At 39.7% G+C, this 24,663-nt stretch overlaps 1 protein-coding gene and 1 long non-coding RNA gene across 6 annotated transcripts in view; one reads left to right on the top strand and one right to left on the bottom strand.

Moving 5' to 3' along the window:
• Positions 1–24,663, bottom strand: part of CLMN (calmin) — a 101,157-nt gene that overhangs the window by 11,197 nt on the left and 65,297 nt on the right. For 4 of the 5 annotated variants that reach the window (XM_083379461.1, XM_083379459.1, XM_083379460.1 and 1 more), the window contains 4 exons: positions 10,960–11,052; positions 6,059–6,249; positions 822–1,015; positions 239–321 (listed from right to left, as the gene is read on the bottom strand). In XM_083379461.1, coding sequence (XP_083235587.1) covers positions 239–321; positions 822–1,015; positions 6,059–6,249; positions 10,960–11,052 — 561 coding nt within the window. The remainder of the gene's footprint in view (positions 1–238; positions 322–821; positions 1,016–6,058; positions 6,250–10,959; positions 11,053–24,663) is intronic. The other variant, XM_083379462.1, reaches the window with a different exon arrangement.
• The window catches only part of LOC310650755, an 852,012-nt gene that overhangs the window by 807,349 nt on the left and 20,000 nt on the right, over positions 1–24,663 (top strand). The gene's annotated exons all lie outside the window — the stretch shown is intronic.

Here is a 24,663-nt window from a genome sequence, read left to right as displayed (position 1 = left end):
GTGCATAATTATAGAAGAAAAGTGATTTGATTGTACTTTAATTTAAAATAATAGCTGAATCATCTTACGATCATAATATTGAAACCAATAACTAACTGATAAAACCTGACAGAAGTGGGCAACAATCATACAAGGCTGAAAGTCTGAAAATCAGTAAGCATTCCTTACTTAATCTATGTATGCATGTATGATAATGTATCAGAAAATCACAAGCAGTGATGCAATGTAAGTACCTTACCCCTTCCAGTTCTGGGAAATGCTCCAAAAACTGTGCCACATATGTCATGATGGACTGCTCATCAGGTGAATCAATTATAATGTCTGGGAAGAAATCACATGAAGCACCATTTCAATATTAACCAAAGCATCTATGAATGAAAAATAATTACCATTCCAAAACACAATCTTTTTTTAAACCACACGTTTACTTTATTCTTTGTACCTCAATATTCTTCTCCAGGTGCAAAATTTTATTTTAAAGAACAAGCATGGTCTGGAAGATGATTCTAGACAAACCAGTGCTACCGGTAGTATCCTTCCTGATAAAGACTTTGCTAAATTAAAAATATTGATTTTTCTTCCTTTTTTCTATAACCTTCATATGTATTGTTTTTTGTTCTTGGAAGATTCTCAACATGCAATCTCTTAGTCTGAATTGTGCTATCACTTCTGTTTTGTATTAAATGCCATGAATGTCCTAAATCTTGTTCTGAACCATCTCTCTTAAGGATGGAGTACACGTTATGATTTATCTGCCCTGAATGATTTATCTGTTTCTGCTACATATACATGCTGCTGAGAATCAAAGATGAGTAGGCTACCTTCTGGTTCCAGAAGTCTTGGAATACCCAGATGGTCTTGTGCAGTACAGAATGCATCCTCTAAGTTTTCCCTGGGAGATTTGTCTAAAGCTTGCTTCATATCTACCAAACTGGAATCTATTGCTTTGATTACAGCTAAGAAGGCCAGGCCACTTCTCCAACTGCTGGTAAAGTCCTGAATTGCCACACCATATCTAAAAGAGAAAGAACCACTGTGAACATTCAGATACAAAACACAAGCTTAACAACTTTTGGAACATGAAAAATGGTTGCAATAAAATAACTCAGCTTTAGAAATAGAACTTCATAATTATAAGCTGACTAAATTTCCAAGTCTTTTTCCATATATTTATTTTTTGGGTATGTTTTAATGTTACTCTTCAACAAAATTTATTTCACACCAGTATTTATGTTTAAGAAAAATATATATAAGCATTCAACATTACGGATGAACAAGCAATAGAACACAAGCAATAGAACACAATCGAACTAGAGTCTTGGACTTTAAGAGAGCTAATTTCAATTAACTTAGAGAGCGCTTGAGAAGGATTCCATGGATGAGAATCCTCAAGGGGGAAACAACTCAAGAAGCTTGGGAAATTTTGAAAAGTGAGATAATAAAAGCCCAGTCTAGCACAATACCAACAAAGAAGAAAAATAACAGCTCTCAAAAGAAACCAGCATGGCTGCCTAAAGAACTCTGATAAATTGAAAGACAAAAAGGACAAGTATAGAAAGTGGAAAGAGGGGCACATAACTAAGTCAGAATATCAGCAAATAGCCAGAGCCTGCAAAAATGAAGTAAGAAAAGCTAAGGCTCAAAATGAACTAAGGCTTGCGACCAAAGTCAAAACTAACAAAAAAAGCTTCTTTCAACATAGAAAAAACAAGAAAAAAGTGAAGGAAATGATTGGTCCATTAATGGGTGAAAGTGGCAAGAAAGTGACAAGCAACGGAGAAAGCAGAACTATTTAACTCGTTTTTTGCACAACTCGTCTTTACACAAAGGGAAAAAAACAGACCAACCTATTAAAAATAGTGCCATAAAAAACAATAGAAAAACAAGTTAAGATAGGCAAGAAAATGGTAAGTGAGCACCTGTCCAGCTTAGACAAGTTCAAATCACCAGGACCAGATGGATTACACCCCAAGGTTCTCAAGGAACTGGCAGATGTGATCTCAGAACCACTGAACTACATTTTTCAAAGATCCTGGAACACTGGGGAACTACCAGAGGACTGGAAAAGAGCTTATGTAGTTCCCATCTTCAAAAAGGGGGGAAAAATGGATCCAGGAAATTACAGATCTATCAGCCTGACCTCAATACCTGGGAAGATTCTGGAAAAGATAAAACAATGAATCAGTGAACACTTAGAGACAAACAAAGTCATTACTAAAAACCAACAAAGGTTTGTCAAAAACAGATCATGCCAGACAAATCTTATTGCATTCTTTGACCAAGTGACAAAATTAGTGATCAGAGGAAAGCTGTGGATACAATTTACTTGGACTTCAGTAAGGCATTTGATAAAGTAGATCACAACCTTCTACTTGATAAGATAGAAAAATGTGGGTTAAACAGCATCACCACCAGATGGATTCGTAGCTGGCTGACCGGCTGTACTCAGAGTGTGGTCCTCAATGGAACCGCATCTACATGGAGGGAAGTGTGTAGTGGGGTGCCCCAGGGCTCTGTTCTGGGCCCAGTGCTCTTCAACATCTTCATCAACGATTTGGATGAGGGGATAGATGGGGAACCATCTGCTGCCAGGAACGAATTCCCATTGCCCAGTACGCTCACACAGAGAAGGCCTCCTCAGGGTACCGTCGGCTAGACAATGTCGGCTTGCGACCCCCAGGGGAAGAGCCTTCTCTGTGGGAGCGCCAGCCCTGTGGAACCAGCTCCCCCATGAGCTTCGGATGGCCCAAGATCTCCAGTCCTTTCGCCGCGGCCTCAAAACACTCCTTTTCCACCTGGCTGACCTGGACTGACAGGGATTTTAATTATGTTTACAATTTTAACTCTAATCTTTAATTTATTTCAATTTTAAATTTTAATTTACTGTACAGAGACCTTTAATTTTTGTTTTTGTTAGCCGCCCTGAGTCCCTCAGGAGATAGGGCAGGATATAAGTCCCATTAATAAATAAATAAATAAGTAAATTTGCAGATGACACCAAGCTGGCAGGAATAACCAACACACCAGAAGACAGGCTTAAGATACAGGAGGATCTGGACAGACCTGAACACTGGGTGCTATCTAACAAAATGAAATTCAATGGTGAAAAAAGTAAGGTTCTACATTTAGGCAAGAAAAACCAAATGTACAGATGTAGTATAGGAGGTACCTTGCTCAATAGTAGTAACTGTGAGAGGGAACTCGGAGTCCTAGTAGACAATCACTAAAATACGAGCCAGCACTGTGCTGCAGCTGCCAAAAAACCCAACACAGTGCTAGGCTGCATTCACAGAGGGATAGAATCAAGATCAAGTGAAGTGTTAATACCACTTTACAATGCCTTGGTAAGGCCACAGTTGGAATACTGCATCCAGTTTTGGTCACCATGATGTAAAAAAGATGTTGAGACTTTAGAAAGAGTACAGGGAAGAGCAACAAAGATGATTACGGGACTGGAGGCTAAAACATATCAGAAACAGTTGCTGGAATTGGGTATGTCTAGTTTAATGAACAGAAGGATGAGGGAGGACATGATAGCAGTGTTTCAATATCTCAGGGGCTGCCACAGAGAAGAGGGAGTCAAGCTATTTTCCAAAGCGTCTGAAGGAAGGACAAGAAGCAACGGATGGAAACTAATCAAGGAGAGAACTAAAGAGAAACTTCCTGACAGAACAATTAACCAGTGGAACAACCTGCCTCCAGAAGCTGTGAATGCTCCAACACTGGAAGTTTTTAAGAAGAGACTGGACAGCCATTTGTCCAAAATGGTATAAGGCTTCTTGCCTGAGCAGGGGATTGGACTAGATGACCTCCAAGGTGCCTTCCACCACCACCACCATCATCATCATCATTATTATTATTTGTGGTGTGACCTAAATGAGATCTCATCCACTGAAATGCCAAATGCTATATCTACTGGCAGTCGAGCCTCCCTACCAAACATCAGTCTATATGGAGAGTACTCAGTGGCATCATTTTTCGTGCTGTTATATGTACGTACAACAGTGGAAATATGCTGTATCCAATGTTGCTTTTGTTCTGCAGTTGGTGTCCCCAGCATGTCAAGAAGGGTACGATTAAACCTCTCAGGCTGTGGGTCTCCTTGTGGATGATAGGGGGTGGTGCATGATTTCCAGATGCCCAATATGTCCAATAGTTGTTTAACAAGCCTGCTTTCAAAGTCTCTACCTTGGTCGGAGTGTATGTTATGTAGCCCATAACATACAAAAACACTTCTAGAAGTATTTTGGCTACCATAGTGGCACACTGGTCCTTTGTTGGGAAAGCTTGTGCATAACGAGTGATCAGTCACAACCAATACATCATCATCATCATCATCATCATTATTATTATTATTATTATTATTATTATTATTATTATTATTATTATTATTATTTATTATTATTATTATTATTTTCATGCATATGACTTGATGCTGGTTAACTCTGGTGCACCTTAAAGCTTAAATGTGCTTCCTATTTTTCCTGAACTAATTTAGGGCTGTTTTAAACATATATCTAGTTTTATTAGTTTTTATTTGCATGTAAAAATATACATCAGCCAGAAACCTCCTTAACAAATGCTTGTTTTCCAGATAATGTTCATAAATTAACATGCATGGCAATGCCATCAACATAAAGCGGTTTATAAGAGAGAATGTAATAAACCCATGCTCAAACACATTTGATGATATCATAGCATAGTTTATTACCTGTGAGACACAAAGTATTTAAATACTATCTTGAAATTAGGGGTTGAAATGATTGGCCCCATAAAGGTCCCTTCTAACTGAGCAGTATTTGATTCTATGGGCATTAAAAAAACGCAGCTTGGACTCGATCTAGGAAGTGAATTGAGTCTATCTCATGGTCAATTGACAGCACTGCTGGACACTAGCCACAGCAGCAAAGGGAAGCTGCTTTATTGGGCATTATAGGAAGTCAGTGACACCATTGCCTAATCAGTGAGTAGCCCAGTTTGCTTCCTGTTTGGCTTGAGACATGTCTGATAACATCATAATGTCACTGAGATTTCAAAATAGACTAATGGGTCTTCATGACCAGGAAAATTAGAAAAGGATAATTTTCCCTATCCAAGAATATACATCTATGGAGATAATGGTGCTTGTAATTTTTAAAGCAGAGAGATTAACATTTAGGTAGAAACAGAAACACAGAAAGAACTCGGGGCAAGTTGCTCTCTGTAACAATTTAGAGGGATTATAAACTGCTTCCTGAAATCTAATGGGCAAGTAAACACAGTTTATTCAAATTATTTAAACTGTGAATATATACCTTTGCACAAGATGAATATTTAAAAATATTGCCATAAGCTTTTTGTAATTTTCTTTCTAGGGAAAAAAAAACTTAGGTAGACAGTTCTAACCTAGAATATATTCTTACAGAAATGTGATGTGCATAACATTGTCATTCCACTGACCCATTTTAAAACTGTTCTATAAGGAGTCATTAAACAAAGAAGACATGGAAAGGAAGGTGCATGGAAGCTGCTTGCATTTTAGACTAGCATTTTAACTGGCAATGAAGCCACTGACCATTCCAAGCACAAAAGACGCTAAGATGCATATATTGAGATGAAAATTAATCTGTGGACAATGGAACTTCCCTTCAGATAAACATATTACTATACCCCTTTCCTTCTTCAAAATAAATGGATAGAAGTGGGAAAGTGGAATCACACAGCAGAACTCTAGCTCAATTTTTTGACAAATTATAATTTTCCTCACTTTCTCCAAGAAAACTTACTAAGAGAGAGAACTGGTACATTTACTCTGGTTTCACGTGATTTTTGTATGGTAATATAGATTTGCACAAATACATCAATTGCAGAGAAAATCTTTGTATTATCAACCCAAAGATCACAGAACAGAAATGTCAGGAAAGCTGATCAGCTTGATAACAGGCTTAGTTACATTCTGTTCTTGTACTAGAACCTCTTTACATTGCTTTAAACAGATCAAAACTGGATATTTTTCTTCCATCTAACAGACAATGAAATTGACTTTGTGTTTTTTAAAAAATGAGGGGAACCAACTTACTTTCTAGTTTTTCTTTGAACCCAAGTTAAAAGAGCCTTGATTGCTTTCCGCTGATCCTTCACAGAAACAGACATGTTTCTCTCAACATTAGGTGTGCTGGGATGAGATGTATCTGAATCAGGGCCACTTGGCCCTGATGACAGGCTAGATGAGGAGGAGTTCCTATTGAGGTTGCTTGTAAGTTCCTTTATCTGTAACGAAAAAGGCAATTATCGAGATCAGAAGTACAAAACAAAGATCTATCATCTAGTCTTGCTCTTTTCCGGACAATCAGCCCTTTTTATTGCTTTAGGCAAGAGACTGCTTACAGGCACGTCTTCAGAGCTGACCAGAGTTCAGTTAAGGCCAGTGTAATGCACCTGAAAACAGCTGGCCATGCCCTAAATCCGTGTTGGTGAACCTATGGCATGCATGCCACAGGTGGCACACAGAGCCTTCTCTGTGGGCATGTGCGCCGTTGCCCAGTCCTTGGCCTTCAGGTGGGTTTTATAAAACCTTTTTGCTTTAGGCCTCCGCCGTCGTGTGCAAAACAAAAGGTTCAATGAATGAATCAATTTCAACTTCTCATGGGGGAAAAAAAATCTCACAAAGTTGGAATAGATTGATAAAACTTTTTAGTCCCACCCAGTCTGCCATTACCACCACAGCCAAGCCCACCCAATGGGCCACACCAACCCAATGGGCCACGCCCACCTGGCACCCGACAATACATAAGTGGGTTTTGGGTTGCAGTTTGGGCACTCAGTCTCTAAAGGTTCGCCATCACTGCCCTACATCATTAGCATTGGCAACTGACATTCCAATATATATAATAACAATACACAGCACTTTTCAACAGCCAATCTTTTGCAGTAACATGGCCCAGATCTGGGGAAAACTATGGGTGCTGTAAATAAACAATCCAGAAACATGCTCACTGAAAGAGTAACATATTTATTCTGCGGACAATATTCTACTTTATTTCCTCAGCTTTAAGAGATTGCAAAAATAAGTAATTTGCATATATTACAATGGAGGCAAACGATATATTTGCAACTATTGCTAAGTAATGTGCCTTAGCCATTAATAACGTAGTTGCACAGCAAAGATTTATATACTGTATGTGAACTGCTTTTGTTCACTAAGAGGTAAGCTTTCTTCTTCTTCTTCTTCTTCTTCTTCTTCTTCTTCTTCTTCTTCTTCTTCTTCTTCTTCTTCTTCTTCTTCTTCTTCTTCTTCTTCTTCTTCTTCTCTCAATAATAAATCTACCCATCTATTTCTATTGGACAGGCTCACCTTTCCATAAACACATCTCTTTCTCTTCAGAACAGGGATTGTATTACAGCAGAAAAGCCTGCTTAAGAAAAGGAAAGTGCTTCTGCTATTTCCTCCTTAGTGCTGCAGGCCTTCATGTATCTGCCTTGGTATCTGAGAATTCTACTTCCCTGAACATCAGATTTCAGGGAAATCAGTATAAACTAACTCTCTGCCTTCCTGTAGTTGTGTTCCCTTGAACTCTCTCCAAACCCTTCTTGCCTTTGCCAGAACATCACATCTCCCCCCCACCCCCCAGCCCCAAGCATTCATGGAAAAAGAACCCAGCATGTTAAGAAAGGTATTTCTACTAAATATGGATTACCTTATATTGCAACAACATGATTCATTAGAATCTGCCTTTTTGGTGGAAAGTTACCAAATGATAGAAAGGAGAAAAAAATACTCCAGAGTTTGAAAGAGATAACAAGTTTTTAGGAGCAGGCACAGTTTGGAGACAAGTGTTAAACTTTATGAAGAATGTATTTTGGGAATGACCTAACAGCAGTAAGACAATGCTAAAATCGATGCCAATGTCACTTTGCAGTAGAACAGGATAAACAACCTGATCTTTTAATGAGCAATAGGCAGCACCAGGCACGGAAGATTCTTTGCTTTTCAAAGGCCTGACATATTTACTTTTTAACAGATGGTGGGGCGGGAAAATGTCTTCTCATGTTTCCTGGCTTGTTAGCTCCCATTTTGCTATTTGAAAAATTGGCTCACCTTTAAAAGAATAATCATATTTAGGAAATAGCAGCTGAAATGGAGGCAGCCAGAAGGAAAGTAGTAAATGGCAAAATAGTTGAAAGGAAATGGTAACATTTTTTTCTTACCACATTCACACAGCTACTATATAATTATCTGATCAAGTTTGGCCCATTCTAAACACTACATTATTCAAAAAGTGTCTGGTTAGAAATGTTGCCGGGTTGTTTTTTTTCCTCCATTCCCTAGCAAACAAAATTTATTTTGATTTGACCGTTTTGAAGAAAAAATAAAGATTTTAAGCATGCTATTTAGATTTTTTTAGTTGAATGAGTATGTTTATTTTCTAGTTATAAAGTTTTGACATAACTATCAAAAACCCATCATTGGGGGAAATGAGTCCAGTTGGCTAAGCAAAGGCATCATCATCATCAACATCTGACCAATCTTGCGTAGGCAAATAATCTAAATGTGGAGGGCTAACTATTCCACCTAATACTTTTTAAAACATATTCATGAGAATAATAATGCTTGTGATTTTAACAAACTCTCTGTCACCAATAGGTTTTTTTTTCCTTCCAAACACTACAAAATAATATATCCATTTTAATGTGGTAATGTGGTTGCTCACTGGCCGTTGAGGAGAAACCTGCTTACAATTGATCTTTTTTCAAGAGAGCAATGCAAATTATTTAAATTATATTAGTGGCAAGAGGGCACAAATTTCACATGCTCTGCTGCTCGCTATCAAGTTCTCATGTAGGACTTAATCCTGAAATATGATTGAAAATTTCACTGCCTTTCTTAAAATTAGAGGAAAGATGATCCTGGGGATTGAGTTTCCAGAGAAGTACTTGCTAAATTGATACCCTGAAGATCAGCACTTCTAAATCTCCCCATCTCCCTTACATTTAATGCACAATGATTATCTAATTGTTATAATGGGTTTTTGTTGTTATTGTTTGATTATTTATATCTGCTTAGTTTTGGATTTTCTTTTTTAACTGCATGAGCCTCCCAGAACCATGTTTGTCAGGTAGGCAGCTATACAAATTAAATAGATCAAAATAAATAAATAGCATCTATCTCCCTAAGTCTTTTCAGAGAGTGAAGGGGCTTTTGTGGGTTTGGGAGTTAGCAAAATTTAATTGTGCAATTTGTAATAACTCAGTTGCCCAAATTAGAGTAAGCAGAAACAATTCATATTTACTTGAAAGCATCAGTAGGTACAATCTCTAATATCAATCAAAGTTTCCTAAAGATATACTTTAATATATGTAGAATTCAGAATGACATAGTTATGCAACAATTAAATATTTTTTAAAAATGATTGTAAAAAGGAAGTAAAGAAGCTAAGACAATAGATTGAGTAGGTTATTATAATTAAATCTTTTCTACAAAACTGGCAGTTCTCTCCTTCTGGAAAAGGCCCAAATTCACTCAAGAGCCATACGATCTGCTTAGGTAAAACTCACAGAATATTGACTAGGTTTGAAGGACCTGCTGTTCTCCCTCCTAGAAAAGTTTTCAAGTCCTGATTTCCACATCTAGTATTCGGGTAATATTTTCAATCTATCAAGGTGGCATAAATAGAACTCTCAGTCACGTTAAAGGTCATTTGTGGAAGAAACAGCAACATTTGTAGAGGATAGAAATGAATGAGAAGTATTGGCCAAAATCTGGTTCCCAATCTATAAAATAGGGACAAGTTAGATCTGCTCTGAACTGGTGTTTTTAAATAATTGGAAGCATATTGATTACATGGGTAAATTGTTGTGTGACATTTCACATTTTAATTTCAGTGTTAGTACAGTGAAACAATGCACATCTAAGGTAAAGGTAAAGGTTCCCCCGCACATGCGTGCTAGTCGTTTCCGACTCTAGGGGCCGGTGCTCATCTCCGTTTCAAAGCCGAAGAGCCAGCGCTTGTCCGAGGACGTCTCCATGGTCATGTGGCCGGCATGACTAGATGCCAAAGGCGCACGGAACGCTGTTACCTTCCCACCGTAGTGGTCTCTATTTTTCTACTTTCATTTTTACGTGCTTTCGAACTGCTAGGTTGGCAGAAGCTGGGACGAGTAACAGGCGCTCTCTGCTACGCGGCACTCGGGATTCGACCTGCCAAACTGCCGACCTTCTGATCGACAAGTTCAGTGTCCTAACCCACTGAGCCACCGCATCCCTAATGCACATCTACAACTGTTTAAAAAAGCAGTGCAACTTTTATTTTTTTGACTGAGTCCTACACTTGGCTTTTTGTGGCATGTTGGAAATCACATTCCAAAAATTACATTAGGATAGGATAGAAAGTGGAAAGAGCCAAGGATAATACCTAAATTTGATTTAACATAATGTAAATGTAAGTAAAATTACATAACATAAATACTATGCACATGTAGTACTACACTGTCCCCATGTGTTAATTTTTCCCTCCATCAAAATAAAAAAATGACAATTTGTTTTAAGGGTTTCTGGGACTCACATCTGAGGATTGAGAGGTTCAATTGCAACCTTATGCTGGGGCCTCAAGTTTTGCATCTCTGTTTAAAGCATAATTGGCAAGATGCACACCATTAAAATGAAGAATGCAATGACTGGAGACTGATCTAAGATTTGGATGAGAGCCAGTGGCATTTAAATCAGGCTGGACTTAAGTAACTGGATGAAGAAAACCATTTGTGATGGCAAAGGAAATGTCCTGAGGAGGAGGAAGAGGAAGGTAGAAAAGTAAGAGGTAATAAGGCTCAGGTGATGGGATCATTGCCATGGTCCAAATTTTGCACTGTGGTTAGACAAAAAGATACAGATGACAGCAAGCATCTATTTCATCTGTATCCTTTTTTGCAATCTGTTTTCTGTTGAAAGCGAAAAATGCGAATTATAGCACTGGATTTTTTTACCTGAAAAAACAGGATTATGTTCCATATCAGGCCCAGTACCATGGAGGAGTTTCCATCTGCTATTTCAGATGCATCAATGCTAACCAGCTTTACCTAAAGAAAAACAGTTTACATTTTTCAAAGTTATGTTTTCAAATAAATAAATACATTTGTCATATAATTGATGTTCAGTTGTGGAACTATAGAATGTCTGTACCATCTAAATTTCTCGATAAGACTAGGCAATTTTTGGTCACATTGCGCTTTTTTACAGTGCAATAGCTACTGACTACTCTTTCTATCTACGTTTCTATATAAGCTGTGCTAATTTACAATATACACAATCCACCTCTATCACAGAGGTATTATTATGTTGCCATAATCACAGAGGTATTATTATAGATTACAAAATCCTTAAGGGCTCTTAGTAGCGCAGAGATAAATAAATAAGAAACAATATATAAACGGTGTCAAGATCCAGATGCTCTCCAGAAGAGCTCTATTTTCTAGTTGCTTCCAAAAGCCATGTAAGGTGGGAGCCAAACTAGATGCTCATTGGGAGGCCCTCCCAAATAACTAGACCAATCAATGAAAAACAGCATCACTGAACTTTGCCCTCCTTTACCTTCCTAAAGTGTGGCAATACTGATACTTATTCATGGGTTGATTAAGCTGGTCAAATCAGAATATGCAGCCCTGCAGATATGTAGACATCAAGCCATGTAGGGCTTTCTAGGTTAGGACCAGCACTTTAAATACCACTCAGAAACCTGTGGGCAATGAATACTAGTGTAATATGTTCCCTTCTGTTGAATACTGATCAGCACATGGACTGCTGCATGTTGAACCAATTGTGGTTTCTAAGAACTTCAAAGGCAGCCTCGTGTAGAGCATGTACAGGTAGCCCAGGCAAGTTTTGGTGATAACATGAATTGCTGTAGCTAGAACCACTCCACGTTGAGTTGCAACAGGTACATGAGCTAAAGCTAGAGAAAGTCCTCTGGCCAGTCCTAGCTTTTTTAGCAGAAGCCATGAGTCCAGAAGAACGCATAAGTCACAAACTGATCCTTCAGGTAAAATCTGCTCTATCCAGAGAGATTGTTGAAATGAACAAAGAATCCCAATGGACAAACAGTAATTCTGTGTTAGTAGGATTCAATTTAAGCCCTCTCCTATCCAGATTATCATTCCTCTATGTAAACTAGACCACATAATCATTTCCCCAAGATATCTACATCTACGTTTACTGAGGCTGGCTATAATAACCAGATCTTGTAAGTCTGATTTTGCTGTACCTTCTCCTCCTTATGAGTCAGTGAATTAAGGAGATGGCTGTCTGAGCAGCTTCTAAACATTGTCTGGATATTCTGGGTTTAAGAAGTTTTAGCCCTTTTTATCTTGGAAATGAAGCCTGTATAACTCTATTAGGGTCATTTTCCTCATTTTCTACACAGAACCATACAGCCTCCAGATACTGAAACAGGACTTCTGCAGAATGTTCAGTCTAGCTTAGCAACTTCATGTAAGTGTTAAATAAGAGGGGGAAGAGAACCAATCCTTGCATCATCCTACAAGGGAGTAGTCTCTAGTCAATTTCTCCTGCCCTTGCCCCTCAAGTGGAATCATCCATCAAGGGAAGACCATAACAACTGCATATAGTGACTGCATTCCTCAATCACTGCAGACAGTCCAGAAGGATAACATGGTTGATGGTATCAAAGACTGCTGAAAGATCCAAAAAGGACAGGAATGGATGTACTTTGTCCATCTGGGTCCCAACAAAAATAATCTATGGCAGCTATTTAATAGTTATCTATTTAGTAATAAAAACTACTGGTTTGCAGCTACAGATTACTCTTCAAAAATGACTATACTGCACAGAAATATACCCTCTAAATATTTTTCCAATGTTCTCTTATCTAAAACCTACTATTAATTTACTTATGAAATGCTACTACATGATCACAAAGTATTCAGTTTGCTACCAAAAAGTATAAAAATTAACATACTTTAGATCTAGCATCCTTAGGAATAAATATATTATAAGCTAAAAAGAAGCAATACTACATCACATGCATATAGAACATGTTACTTATAGGTAGTCTTCAACTTATAACCACAATTAGGACCAGAATTTCCAGTGCTAAGGAAGGCAGTTTGTTCAGTGAGATGCACCTGATTTTACCTTTTGCCACAGTTATTAAGAAAATTGCTGCAGTTGACTGAATTGTTCAGTCATTAAGCTAATTTGGCTTCTTCCATTGACTTTGCTTGTCAGAAATCAGCTGGGAAGGTCATAAGTGGTGATCCCCATGATCCTGGGATGCTGCAATCATGGTTACCAAGCACCCAAATTTTTGTCATATGACCATAGGAACACTGCAACAGTTATAAGTGTGAAGACTAGTCATAAATCACGTTTTTTCAATGCCATTGTAACTTCAAACAATAGCAATAGCACTTAGACTTATATACCACTTCATAGTTCTTTATAGCCCTTTCTGAGCAGTTTACAGAGTCAGCCTGTTGCCCCCAACAATCTGAGTCCTCATTTTACTGACCTCGGAAGGATGGAAGGCTGAGTCCACCTTGAGCCAGTGAGGTTTGAACTCCTGGCAGTGAGCTGAATTAGCTTGCTATACTGCATTCTAACCACTGTACCACCATGCCTCCACCAGTTGCTAAACAAATGGTTATCAGTCCAGGACTATCTATACTTGATTTGTTTTTCCTTCATTCTGGGATTAGCCCTTCCCACTAGGGAAAAACTGAACACAACTAGACACAGGGAGAGTTTTCCCCCCTGTACCATCATTTTGCTAGACACCCAATTCTCACAGTGCTGTCTAATGTCTATATGTATTTACCCATGTAGTATGTCTGTAGTATTATTTATAGTTTGCCTTTTATTGATATTATTATGAGAATTATTATTCTGTTGCTTTGCATGTACACTGAGAACTTCTGTAGCAGAGACAAATTCCTTCTGTGTCTAATCACACTTGGCCAAAAAAACTATTCAATTCAGTTCAGTTCAAAAGACTCCCTGTGTCTAGTTGTCCTGGTACGCAATGCCCTGTAGCACTGTCTCAAGGAAAGGAGTTAAAACAGTTTATGTCCAGGATATGAGGATTCTGTAGTCTGCAGGTCTCAGCCCTCCTTCTGACACATGCAATACGCAGGACTTCTATGGAAAGCAGACTGATTTGCAATTATTCCTTCTGCAGTCTTGATTATCCTTTGAAGTCCGTACTTGCCTCATTTGATTGCTGTACTAACCAGACAATTATAGAAACACAAATTTAATAATTTATTTTTTTTAATAAACAGCAAAAACAATAGTGATTAAAATTTTGATTTTGATTTTAGAAAGTTATAAATGGGCCAAGGATCTGTATAAATTTGAAATAAGAGTTTTGAATTTATAAGGTGCTGGTGACGACCTATAAAGCCCTAAATGGCTTGGGTCCGGATTATCTGAGGGAACACCTGCTGCCGGCATCAACTTCCCATCATCCTGTGCGCTCCCACAGGGAGGGCCTTCTTAGGGTATTGCCAGTAAAGGATTGCCGGCGGGTGACTCCCAGAGAGAGGGCCTTCTCTGTGGGTGCACCTGCCCTCTGGAACCAACTTCCGATGGAACTTAGGACTGCCTCTGACCTCCGCTCATTCCGCCGGGAACTGAAAACTTGGCTCTTTGAGCTGTCGGGCCTAGACTGAGGGGTTTTAATTGGGTTTTAATGTTTTAACTTTTTAAATTTCGGGCCCTAAATTTAATTAATTGTTTTAATTAACTGTTTTAATTTTTTTAACTTTTGTATGGTATGATTTAATTGCCCTGTAAACTGCCCTGAGTCCTATGGGAATAGGGCGGTATATAAGATAAAATAATAATAATAATAATAATAATAATAATAATAATAATAATAATAATAATAATAATAATAAATAATAAATAATAATAAAGCTCCTTCTGGTGGACTTTTGGTTTTTTTTAAAAAATAAAATTTTAAAAATTGAACACTAGAGGAAGCTAGAGCAAACTGAAGATTACAATTAAAGGAGATGGGCACATAAACTCAATTTACAATTACAGAATGAAGCAAACTATTCTAACACTGGACATATTGAAGGATATCTTTGAACAATGGGATCAGAAGTTAATCTTAACAGTTTCAACAGAGACATCTTCCTCTATGGAGTAATTGTGTCTAAAAGATGTTACGGTAGAGGAACAAGTTTTACTTGAAAAGACTAAGTCTGAGTTGAACTTGGATTTATAAATTACAGGCTACAAGAATTACATGGAAAAAGTTGCTACACTGGACATACAAAAGAAACAGGCTGCTATATTAATAATTAAAATGGATATACAAACAATAAACTAAGAGAGTGACTTGGATAATTTTCCTATATTGGATTTACCAAAGCAGATTGTTAAAGTTCTGAAGAATCTTGTGAGATGGAACAGAGTAAAAATGAAAAGAAATCAAGTTTTACAAAAAAAATATTTAAATGGACTAAAAATTAAGATAACAGAAGGAAAAAGAAGGAATTTAAGTTGGTTTATTTGATCAAGGTTAAAACAGATATGTTGTTATCTCTGAAAACACTCAATGGCCTTTTGATGACACTATTGAAATGATGTCTTATGTATTTGTTTATAAATAAAAGTTGGGGTATGGGAAAAATCGTTGTATTTAAGAAAAGCTGTTAAGTTATTAAAATTGTTAATACTTTTGATGAAGGTAAGAAGTAACTTCTTTATATTTCTTTTTACTTATTTTTAATTTTCTATTTCTATTTCTCTTTTTTCCTTTTTTATTTCTTTTCTGCACCTTCTATTTTCTTTTTACTAAATTTTATTTTAGATTGTATTAGTTTTTATTCTTGTAATTATAATCTTTAATAAAATTATTATTTAAAAAAACCAATATCCTGCTTGCCAATTTATTGGACAATTTGCTTTTCTACTGGTTAGAAGCATGTCAAATTCATTGGTTTCATTAAATATCTCACTTTTTTTACTGAATATACTGTATATGTTTATATAGATCAGTTTCAATCTTAATTCATGAAAACAGCACAGAGCATGGTGTTTAAATCTCACTTCCTCTCCCTTTTGACACAAATTCTGTGATTAAAATGTACAGTAGCTACATTCATTATTTCAAGCACAAACATGGATAACATCTTCTGATGTTGAATTTATATTGGTCAAACTGAATGGATGCCAAAGTACACACTATTGTCCTGTGAATCCCTCCCAACTCACCATAAGCAACTGCAGCTAATGATGCAGCCACACACTAGAGAACAACATGCTATCAAGCTACATCAACTAGAGCAGGGGTAGGCAAACTCGGCTCTTTTATGACTCATGGACTTCAACTCCCAGAATTCCTGAGTCAGCTAGGCCGAGGTTGCCCACCCCTGAACTAGAGGATCCAAAGGATGCACTAAAATATGTCTCTGTTGTGCATTACCACAATTACTACTTTGCCCTTCAGTTAGATATCTGAATTTTTTTAAGCCGAAGCAATAATGTTTATGTTGAGTATCTCCATTTTGGACCATTTTATGATTATATAAGGCTTCAAAATTCATTATTCTATTTAAGTTACATTTATTAGGTTATTCTGATAAATGTATTCCGGCAAACTGCGTGAATAGAACAGGAATAATTATGTGAGCACCATATGAGCTTGTGGGTGTTTGGAAATGCGAACATAACATGTTTCTAATGCAAACGGGAGCTTCAAAGCCCTTTCAGCTATCTTGTAGGCATCTGCTTTCTCCATTCATTTTTACTTCACGGCTTTTAAAACAGTCACTGCTTTTTAGGGTGTGATCAATTTACTGAAGAGTAAGACTTCAGGCTTGAGATTCAGGGTTCTCATACTGAAACTTATTTCACAAGAGAAACAACAGCATGTCTTACTTATTCCCAATAACACTCCCTGCAGGCAAAAACGGAAACAAGGGAATTTCTGCTACTCCCAGTGACAAGGTTAAATTCCAGTATGATGCCTTCAGCATTTCTTAAATAATAGTAAGAGTACTGGAACTGTCCCATGACCCTTTCAGTTTCTGCATAACTGCACACCACGATAGTCCCTTTGAATCTCTTGTGGTTTAATATTTAAACCAGCAACTTTCCTTACTGCCAAGGGAACTTGAAAATGTTTTCCTATCTGCTTTTCTCTTAAAGAATTCAAATATACTGCCTCCTGAGAAGAAGAATGGACAATCTTAAGAAGAGATCACTACTGTCCTTTATCGTTCAACCTGGATCACATCAGCTCCAGTCAACATGACGATTGTGGGAACTGCAAACCAATTTATTTGGAGTACATCAGGCTGCAGAAGTATGCCCTAGGCCCGCAGGAGTAGGCAACCTTGGCTCTTTTGTGACTCATGGACTTCAACTCCCAGAATTCCTGAGCCAGGCTGGCTCAGGAATTCTGGGAGTTGAAGTCCACGAGTCATAAAAGAGCCAAGGTTGCCTACCCCTGCCCCTAACGTGGGATCAGACACGTGGATTACATGTTAAATATTTAAGTTGCTCAGATATTTTTGCTTAAAATGAGCCCAGATGAGCTCAGATAATTCACTAGGAGTGATGCCATATGAAGAAGCATTGTCTGAAATACATCTTGTTTGACACTGGCTGACTTCCCTCATTGTGCTGTAGGTTGTATAACCATTGTTAGTAAAGTAGGACAATTCCTATGAATTCATGTTTTTGGGCTAGTGGGCAAATGTATAACTCCAAGAGCATGGCATGGGCATTGCCACAGAATGGCTGCCACAGAGAATGTCATCGCTTACAACACCCATCAATTTATCAGAAGGCAAACAGGTTAGGGTGTTCCCTACCACTCTCTCTACCATTTCAGCTTACTATTGTCTCTCCCAACCCCAAGACCAAATTTCAGCACTAGTCTATAGTTTCTTTCCATTTTCCCTTTTTCCTTGCTTTCTATGGGCCTAAACACATTCTAAGAATAAAAGTGATGCTTAATCCTGATGCTTTGCTTCATAACATACAAGCTTTCCATATATTTATTTAATTTTTTAAAAAAACCTTGAATCTTAAAGTATGAAGTAGGGCAGGGACTGGAACTGGGTCGCACAGCTGAAGGTGAGCTGTTGGTAAGCAGGCAAAACTGAAATCATGCCCCCCCCCCCACCAGTCCATGGAAGAATTATCTTTCGCAAAACTGGTCCCTGCTGCCAAAAAAGGTTGGGGGCTACTGAAGTAGGAAAGTTATCAGATACTAAGGAAGGCATTGGCAGGCATATTGGCATCCATGGGCCTCAAACTGAGAAATCAAGCACTAATTTATCAAATTCTAAATTCACGCAAAATGCAAAATACAACAATCCAACAAAATATGGTTTCCAAAAATAGAAAAACACAATCAATGACAAAAGGAGCATTCAGTTCTGTCACTAAGATAGAGTTAAATATATATAGTCTCACGAGCAAAACTGTTACTTTAGGAAAAGCCTGCAGACAACTCATACTTTTAAGAAGTCAAGCAGACTCTGATTCTTCTGAAGCCTTAACATCTTTCATAGCTGAAGGATTGAAAAACATATTTAGAATTCATTCACAGAAATCTGTGTCAAGTTGAGGTTAGATGTGGGCCCACAATGAAGAACATCTATTAAAATTTGCAAGTTACAAAGTTTTTTTATTGGCTTTCATTGCAACCAGAATTGGACCACTATTATGCCTATGTTGGAAGTACAGAAATTATAATGGAGTTAAAAGTTACCTAAGCTATATCCGTGAAATCATGAAGATAACTTGAAGATTTAAAAAAAAAACAATTAGGGAATGGAAAATTATGCTAGGAGACATTTCCTATGTACGGCCACTGTATTCAGCCCTTGAAGATTCAAGAACTCCCCTTAAATTAGGCTGCTCTGATTATGTTACGATAATTTTTACTCTTCAAAATCCTCTTGCTATCAGTCACTTACAAATATTATAGGCACCCTCAGGAAGGGCTGGACACACAAGTCACTCCATCTGTCCCTTTAAAAAGTTCACTATGTCTAAGAGTAGCTTCATCTTACATACTGAAGGTGAAGCACCTTACTATGACATATTAAACCCCTTAGCAACCAGATAAGTATGTATTTGTGAAGTATGATGTAACAGCACATGCAGAATTCAGTGGCATAAGAAAATAAGTCAGGAAGACAATAACCCCCCACACTACTGAAGTTCCTTTTGTAATTTTACTTGTTAGTTCAACACCTTCATCAAACTTTTTCTGTCCCAGATGAAGTTCATTTGTCCAAGGCTGGCAATGGCCTCCTTCCAGATCCACAATATAAATAATTATACACTTGAAGGAGTTATTTTTTTTTTAAATTAGATGGCTGCCCAGGTTGTGCAATACAACTCTGTACGGCTAGCAACAATAATAAAATCACAAACCTGGAAGACAAATCAAGAAAAACCAGGGAACTAATCCATTATTTGTATCTATTCATCTACGCTACGAGTGTCAAACTGCCGGCCCACAGGCCGGACATGTCATCCGGAAGCCGCGCCCACCCCAGTGCCAGCAATGGCAAAACCGTCCCGATACGTGACATCGCGAGTTTGACATGTCTGATCTATGCAATCTATGGGCACCCACGTTAACATCCCAATACCCAAGGAAACGTCAGTTGTTTATAGCTAACCAGATGGTTAAGATAGTGGATGTCTGCAGGATCTCAAGGGGATGGTATTCCACAAGGCAAGGCCGTTATGGAAAAGGCATGCTTGCTAAGTTCCACTAGGGCAGGGGTAGGCAACCTCGGCTCTTTTATGACTCATGGACTTCAACTCCCAGATTTCCTGAGTCAGCATAGCTGACTCAGGAATTCTGGGAGTTGAAGTCCATGAGTCATAAAAGAGCCGAGGTTGCCTACCCCTGCACTAGGGAAAGGATCCAGAATGTGTTCCCTGGGTCTGATCTGATGGAATGGACAAATACCTTCATGGAGAGGTGGACCCACATATAAACTGGCCCTGTGCCACAGAGGGGTTTAATTGATAACTAACACCTTGGAATGCACCTTGAAGAAAAACTGGGAGCCAATGCAACTCACATAGCAATGATATCACATGGCAAAACGAGGGGTGTCCAGTTCTGCACAAGCTATAACTTCTGGGTGGCTTTAAAGAGCATACAGCTCATTTTTACATTTGATAGTAGATAGGTACCTAGTGGTTAAGAAGGAAATTGGCATCTCTGTGTACAAAAAGGTTGTTATCAACTCTGCAAATAGCTAATGAATAAAGCAATTATTAAGAAGGAGAAAGAACAGCAGTAATAGCAACTTTGAAAGGACAGCTAAATGATACAATGTAGTACATTTGTTTTTGATACAGCATGACCTACAAACATTTACTTAGAATACACATGATACACTCTGTTCTTTTTTTCTGTCTATTTTTATCCATGGCTAATGCAGCTCGGCCAAAGGCAGTACCCAAACTACTATTCTGTTGAATCAAAATAGGCACAGGTAGTCCTTGACTTACAACCAGTTGCTTAACAACCAAAGTTATAATGGACCTCCCCAGAGCTATGTACGGCCCATTTTTGGAGATATGGTGGCTGCACTCCATCTTGTAGTCACATGATTGCATTTAGGTGCTTGGCAACCAGCTCACCTCTGTAGCTGTTTACTGCACCCTGTGGTTACATGTTCATGTTTTGTGACATTTTTGCCAGTTCCTGGCATTTACTTCTGATTTCTGGCAAAAAAAATAATAATAATGGCCTTTGGGGGAAATGGATTCACTTAATTACTGCTGCATTGACTTAATGACTGTCATTAAAAATGATCGTTATTTCAAATCCAGTCATGTAATGTCCCAACTTATGACTGCAATGACTTGCAACCATAATTCCAGGTTCAAGTCAAGGACTACTTGTAGATGTAAATGTTTTGTTGTTTTTTTGCTAAAAATGCATACCTGTACAAAACCTAAGAGTATTGTTTATATAGTCTGAAGATAAGTTTTTGTTTTATGAAGAGTACTGTTATTTTATATTGCATGCATATAGTATACACTTTATTCCCTGTAGAATAGCTCAAAATTGTGAGTCCACGGTTCCCAAGCCACATTTTCTAGATTTCAGTCTTGGAAATTAAGAGGTCATAATATTTTGAAGATCTTCTCTAATTTTATATCCTTCAATAATTTGGAACTTCATCCTTGGCACTGCTCAAGTAGCAGTGACCACACATTGACTGAAAATTATGGAAATGGAAATTCAATACATATGAGCCTTTGTGGAGCAGTGGGCTAATGCCTCCTTAAGTAACACCAGCTGCCTGCAATTAGTGCAGGTTCACATCCCACCAGGCTCAAGGTTGACTCAGCCTTCCATCCTTCCGAGGTAGGTAAAATGAGGACCCAGATTGTTGGGGGCAATTAAGCTGACTTTGTAATAATGCCGCATTGGGGGGGGGGGCGAAAGCCCTAATAAGCAGGCATATACATAGAATGAAGGCTACTGCTAAGCTTGTAAGCCGCCCTGAGTCTTCGGAGAAGGGCGGGATATAAATGGAATTAAAATAAAAATAAATAAAATAAAATATGGAAGAAAGCTGTTTCAGATTTTCAGCTACTGGACTATTTTAGAACTCTGACTATTCTTTAATAGAAAACTATAATCCTTAACAAAATTGAAAATACTTTTAAAAATCAAGGAGTTCAATCAAAGCAATTTCAATTGTTCAGAGCCTGCCATTTAAAAGTATTTCTTGCATTCTTCTAATCATTTAATCCAACTGAAGCCTTTACAACATTTTAGAAGTAATCTAAAGTAGATTTTAATATCTATTCTTTGAAACCAAAGTAGATTTTAATGTCTATTCTTTTTAAGCAAATAGATTTTAATGGCTATTGTATGTAGACCTGGCATCAAGACATAATTATTTAGTTTAGTTTTAGTTTAGTTTTTATTAAATTTTTATACCGCCCTTCTCCCAAGGGACTCAGGGCGGTGAACAGGGCATATGATAAAAGTACAAAACTACAAAAGTTAAAATAGAATTAAATTAATGCCCAAGATAAAACAATAAAATATACAAATATTTAAAACCCAAATTAACTCCCCATCAGGCCAGGCCAGCTTGTTCAAACAGGTGGGTCTTTAACCCGCGCCGGAAGGAGCTGAGATCCGGTGCCATCCGGAGCTCCACCGGCAGTTGATTCCACAAAGCCGGGGCGCCCACAGAGAAGGCCCTCCCCCTGGGGGCCACCAGCCGGCATTCTCTGACTGGAGGCACCCTGAGGAGGCCCTCTCTGTGGGAACGCACAGGGCGGAGGGGAATTGACGCCGGCAGCAGGTGGTCCCCGAGGTATTCCGGACCCATGCCATGTAGGGACTTGAAAACCATCACTAAGACCTTGAACCTCACCCGGAAGACAACTGGTAACCAATGTAGCTCGCGGAGCAAAGGTGTAACATGGGAGTACCGGGAAACTCCCAAGACAACTCTCACGGCCGCATTCTGTACCAGTTGGAGCCTCCGAGTGGTCTTCAAGGGAAGCCCCATGTAGAGAGCATTACAGTAGTCAAGGCGAGAGGTCACGAGCGCATGAGTGACCGTACACAGGGCATCCCGGTCCAGATAAGGCCGCAACTGGCGCACCAGGCGAACCTGGGCGAAAGCCCCCCTAGTCACAGCTGCTACATGATCTTCCAAGGTAAGTAGTGAATCTAGGAGGACTCCCAAGTTGCAAGCCCTATCCACGGGGGGCAACAGCTCACCCCCCATAGAAAGGGATGGAACATTTTGAATGTCCCGGGATGCCGGAATGTACAGCCACTCAGTCTTGTCCGGGTTGAGTTGAAGTCTGTTCCTCCCCATCCAGACCCGAACCGCCTCCAGGCAACGGGACATCACAGCGAGGGCATCACTGGGGTGGTTTGGGGTAGAAATAAAAAGTTGGGTATCATCAGCATATTGATGATACCCAACTCCAAAACCACGAATGATCTCACCCAGCGGTTTCATGTAGATGTTGAACAGGAGAGGCGAGAGAACCGACCCCTGAGGAACTCCACAAACGAGAGACCTAGGGGCCGATCTCTGCCCCCCTGCCAACACCGACTGCGAACGTCCCAGGAGATAGGAGGAGAACCACCGAAGAACTGTGCCTCCCACTCCCAATCCCCTGAGACGCCGCAGCAGGATACCATGGTCGATGGTATCGAAAGCCGCTGAGAGGTCTAATAGGACTAGGACAGAGGAACATCCCCTATCCCGAGCCCTCCAGAGATCATTCACCAGAGCGACCAATGCCGTCTCCGTGCTGTACCCGGGCCTGAAACCCGATTGGTACAGGTCCAGATAATCCGCTTCATCCAGGACCAGAGGGAGCTGATGCGCCACCACACTCTCAACAACCTTCGCAAGAAAGCGAAGGTTGGAGACTGGACGAAAGTTGTTCAACACAGCTGGGTCCAAGGCAGGCTTCTTGAGGAGGGGTCTCACCACCGCCTCCTTCAAGACGGTGGGGAAATTACCCTCACTCAAAGAAGCAGATATCACCGCCTGGAACCAGCCTCGTGTCCTCTCCCTAGCTGCATAAACCAGCCAGGAAGGGCACGGGTCCAATAAACATGTGGTGGAGCTCAGCCTCCCCATAATCCTGTCCACTTCATCAGGGGTCACAGAATCAAACTCCTCCCAGATAACATTGACAAGACCGCCCGTGTCCTGATCGTCAGACTCTGCCCAGCTGGAGTCCAAACCGGTCCGAATCCGAGCGATTTTGTCCGACAGATGCTGACCAAACTCCTCGGCACGACCCTTTAAGGGATCCCCCCTCACCTCCTGATTAAGAAGTGAGCGAGTCACCATAAACAGGGCGGCCGGGCGATTATCTGCGGACGCGATGAGGGTGGAGAAGTAATTACACCTCGCCACCCTCATCGCAGCGAGATAACACCTAATATAGGTTCTTAACCGCAATCGGTCGGATTCGGATCGGCTGGACCTCCAGCAGCTCTCTAGGCCCCGTTTCCGACGCTTCATCTCCCGGAGCTCCGCGGAGAACCATGGAGCTCGTTGGGATCTGCACCGGGTCAGGGGCCGCAAGGGTACAACTCGGTCCAGTGCCTCAGTGGCCGCCCTTTCCCAGGCTTCCACTAAGGCATCCGCCAAGTTGTGAGCAACGGAAGCAGGTGGGGATCCCAGCGCTGCCTGGAACCCATCGGGGTCCATTAAGCGCCTGGGGCGGTACCATCTAATTGGTTCCGTATTCCCACGGCGGGGGGTGGTAAAACGGAAGACCAGCCGCAGGAGGTGATGATCCGTCCATGACAGGGGCATAATAAATGGAGAGCCCCCACCAAGATCATCCAACCATCGTCCAGATAAAAAAACTAGGTCCAGGGTGTGGCCTCCCTCATGAGTTGGTTCAGAAATTACCTGCGTCAGGTCCATGGCCGTCATGGAAGCCATGAACTCCCGAGCCAACTCAGATGACCCTCCCAGGGATGGTAGATTGAAGTCACCCAAAACTAAAAGTTTGGGGAACTCAATCACCAAACCGGAGAGGACATCGAGTAGCTCAGGCAGGGCTGCCGCTGTGTGACTAGGCGAAATGTACACCAGCAGCAAGCCCAACTGCGCCCCCGAACCAAACCTCAAAAAGAGAGACTCACACCCGACTATCTGAGGGACGGTGGT

This window comes from Vipera ursinii (genome assembly GCF_947247035.1).
Source record: "Vipera ursinii genome assembly, chromosome: 1".
In the NCBI taxonomy this organism is placed as follows: domain Eukaryota; kingdom Metazoa; phylum Chordata; class Lepidosauria; order Squamata; family Viperidae; genus Vipera; species Vipera ursinii.
Note: the sequence above shows the minus strand (reverse complement) of the source record. Positions and strands in the feature narration are given on the sequence as shown.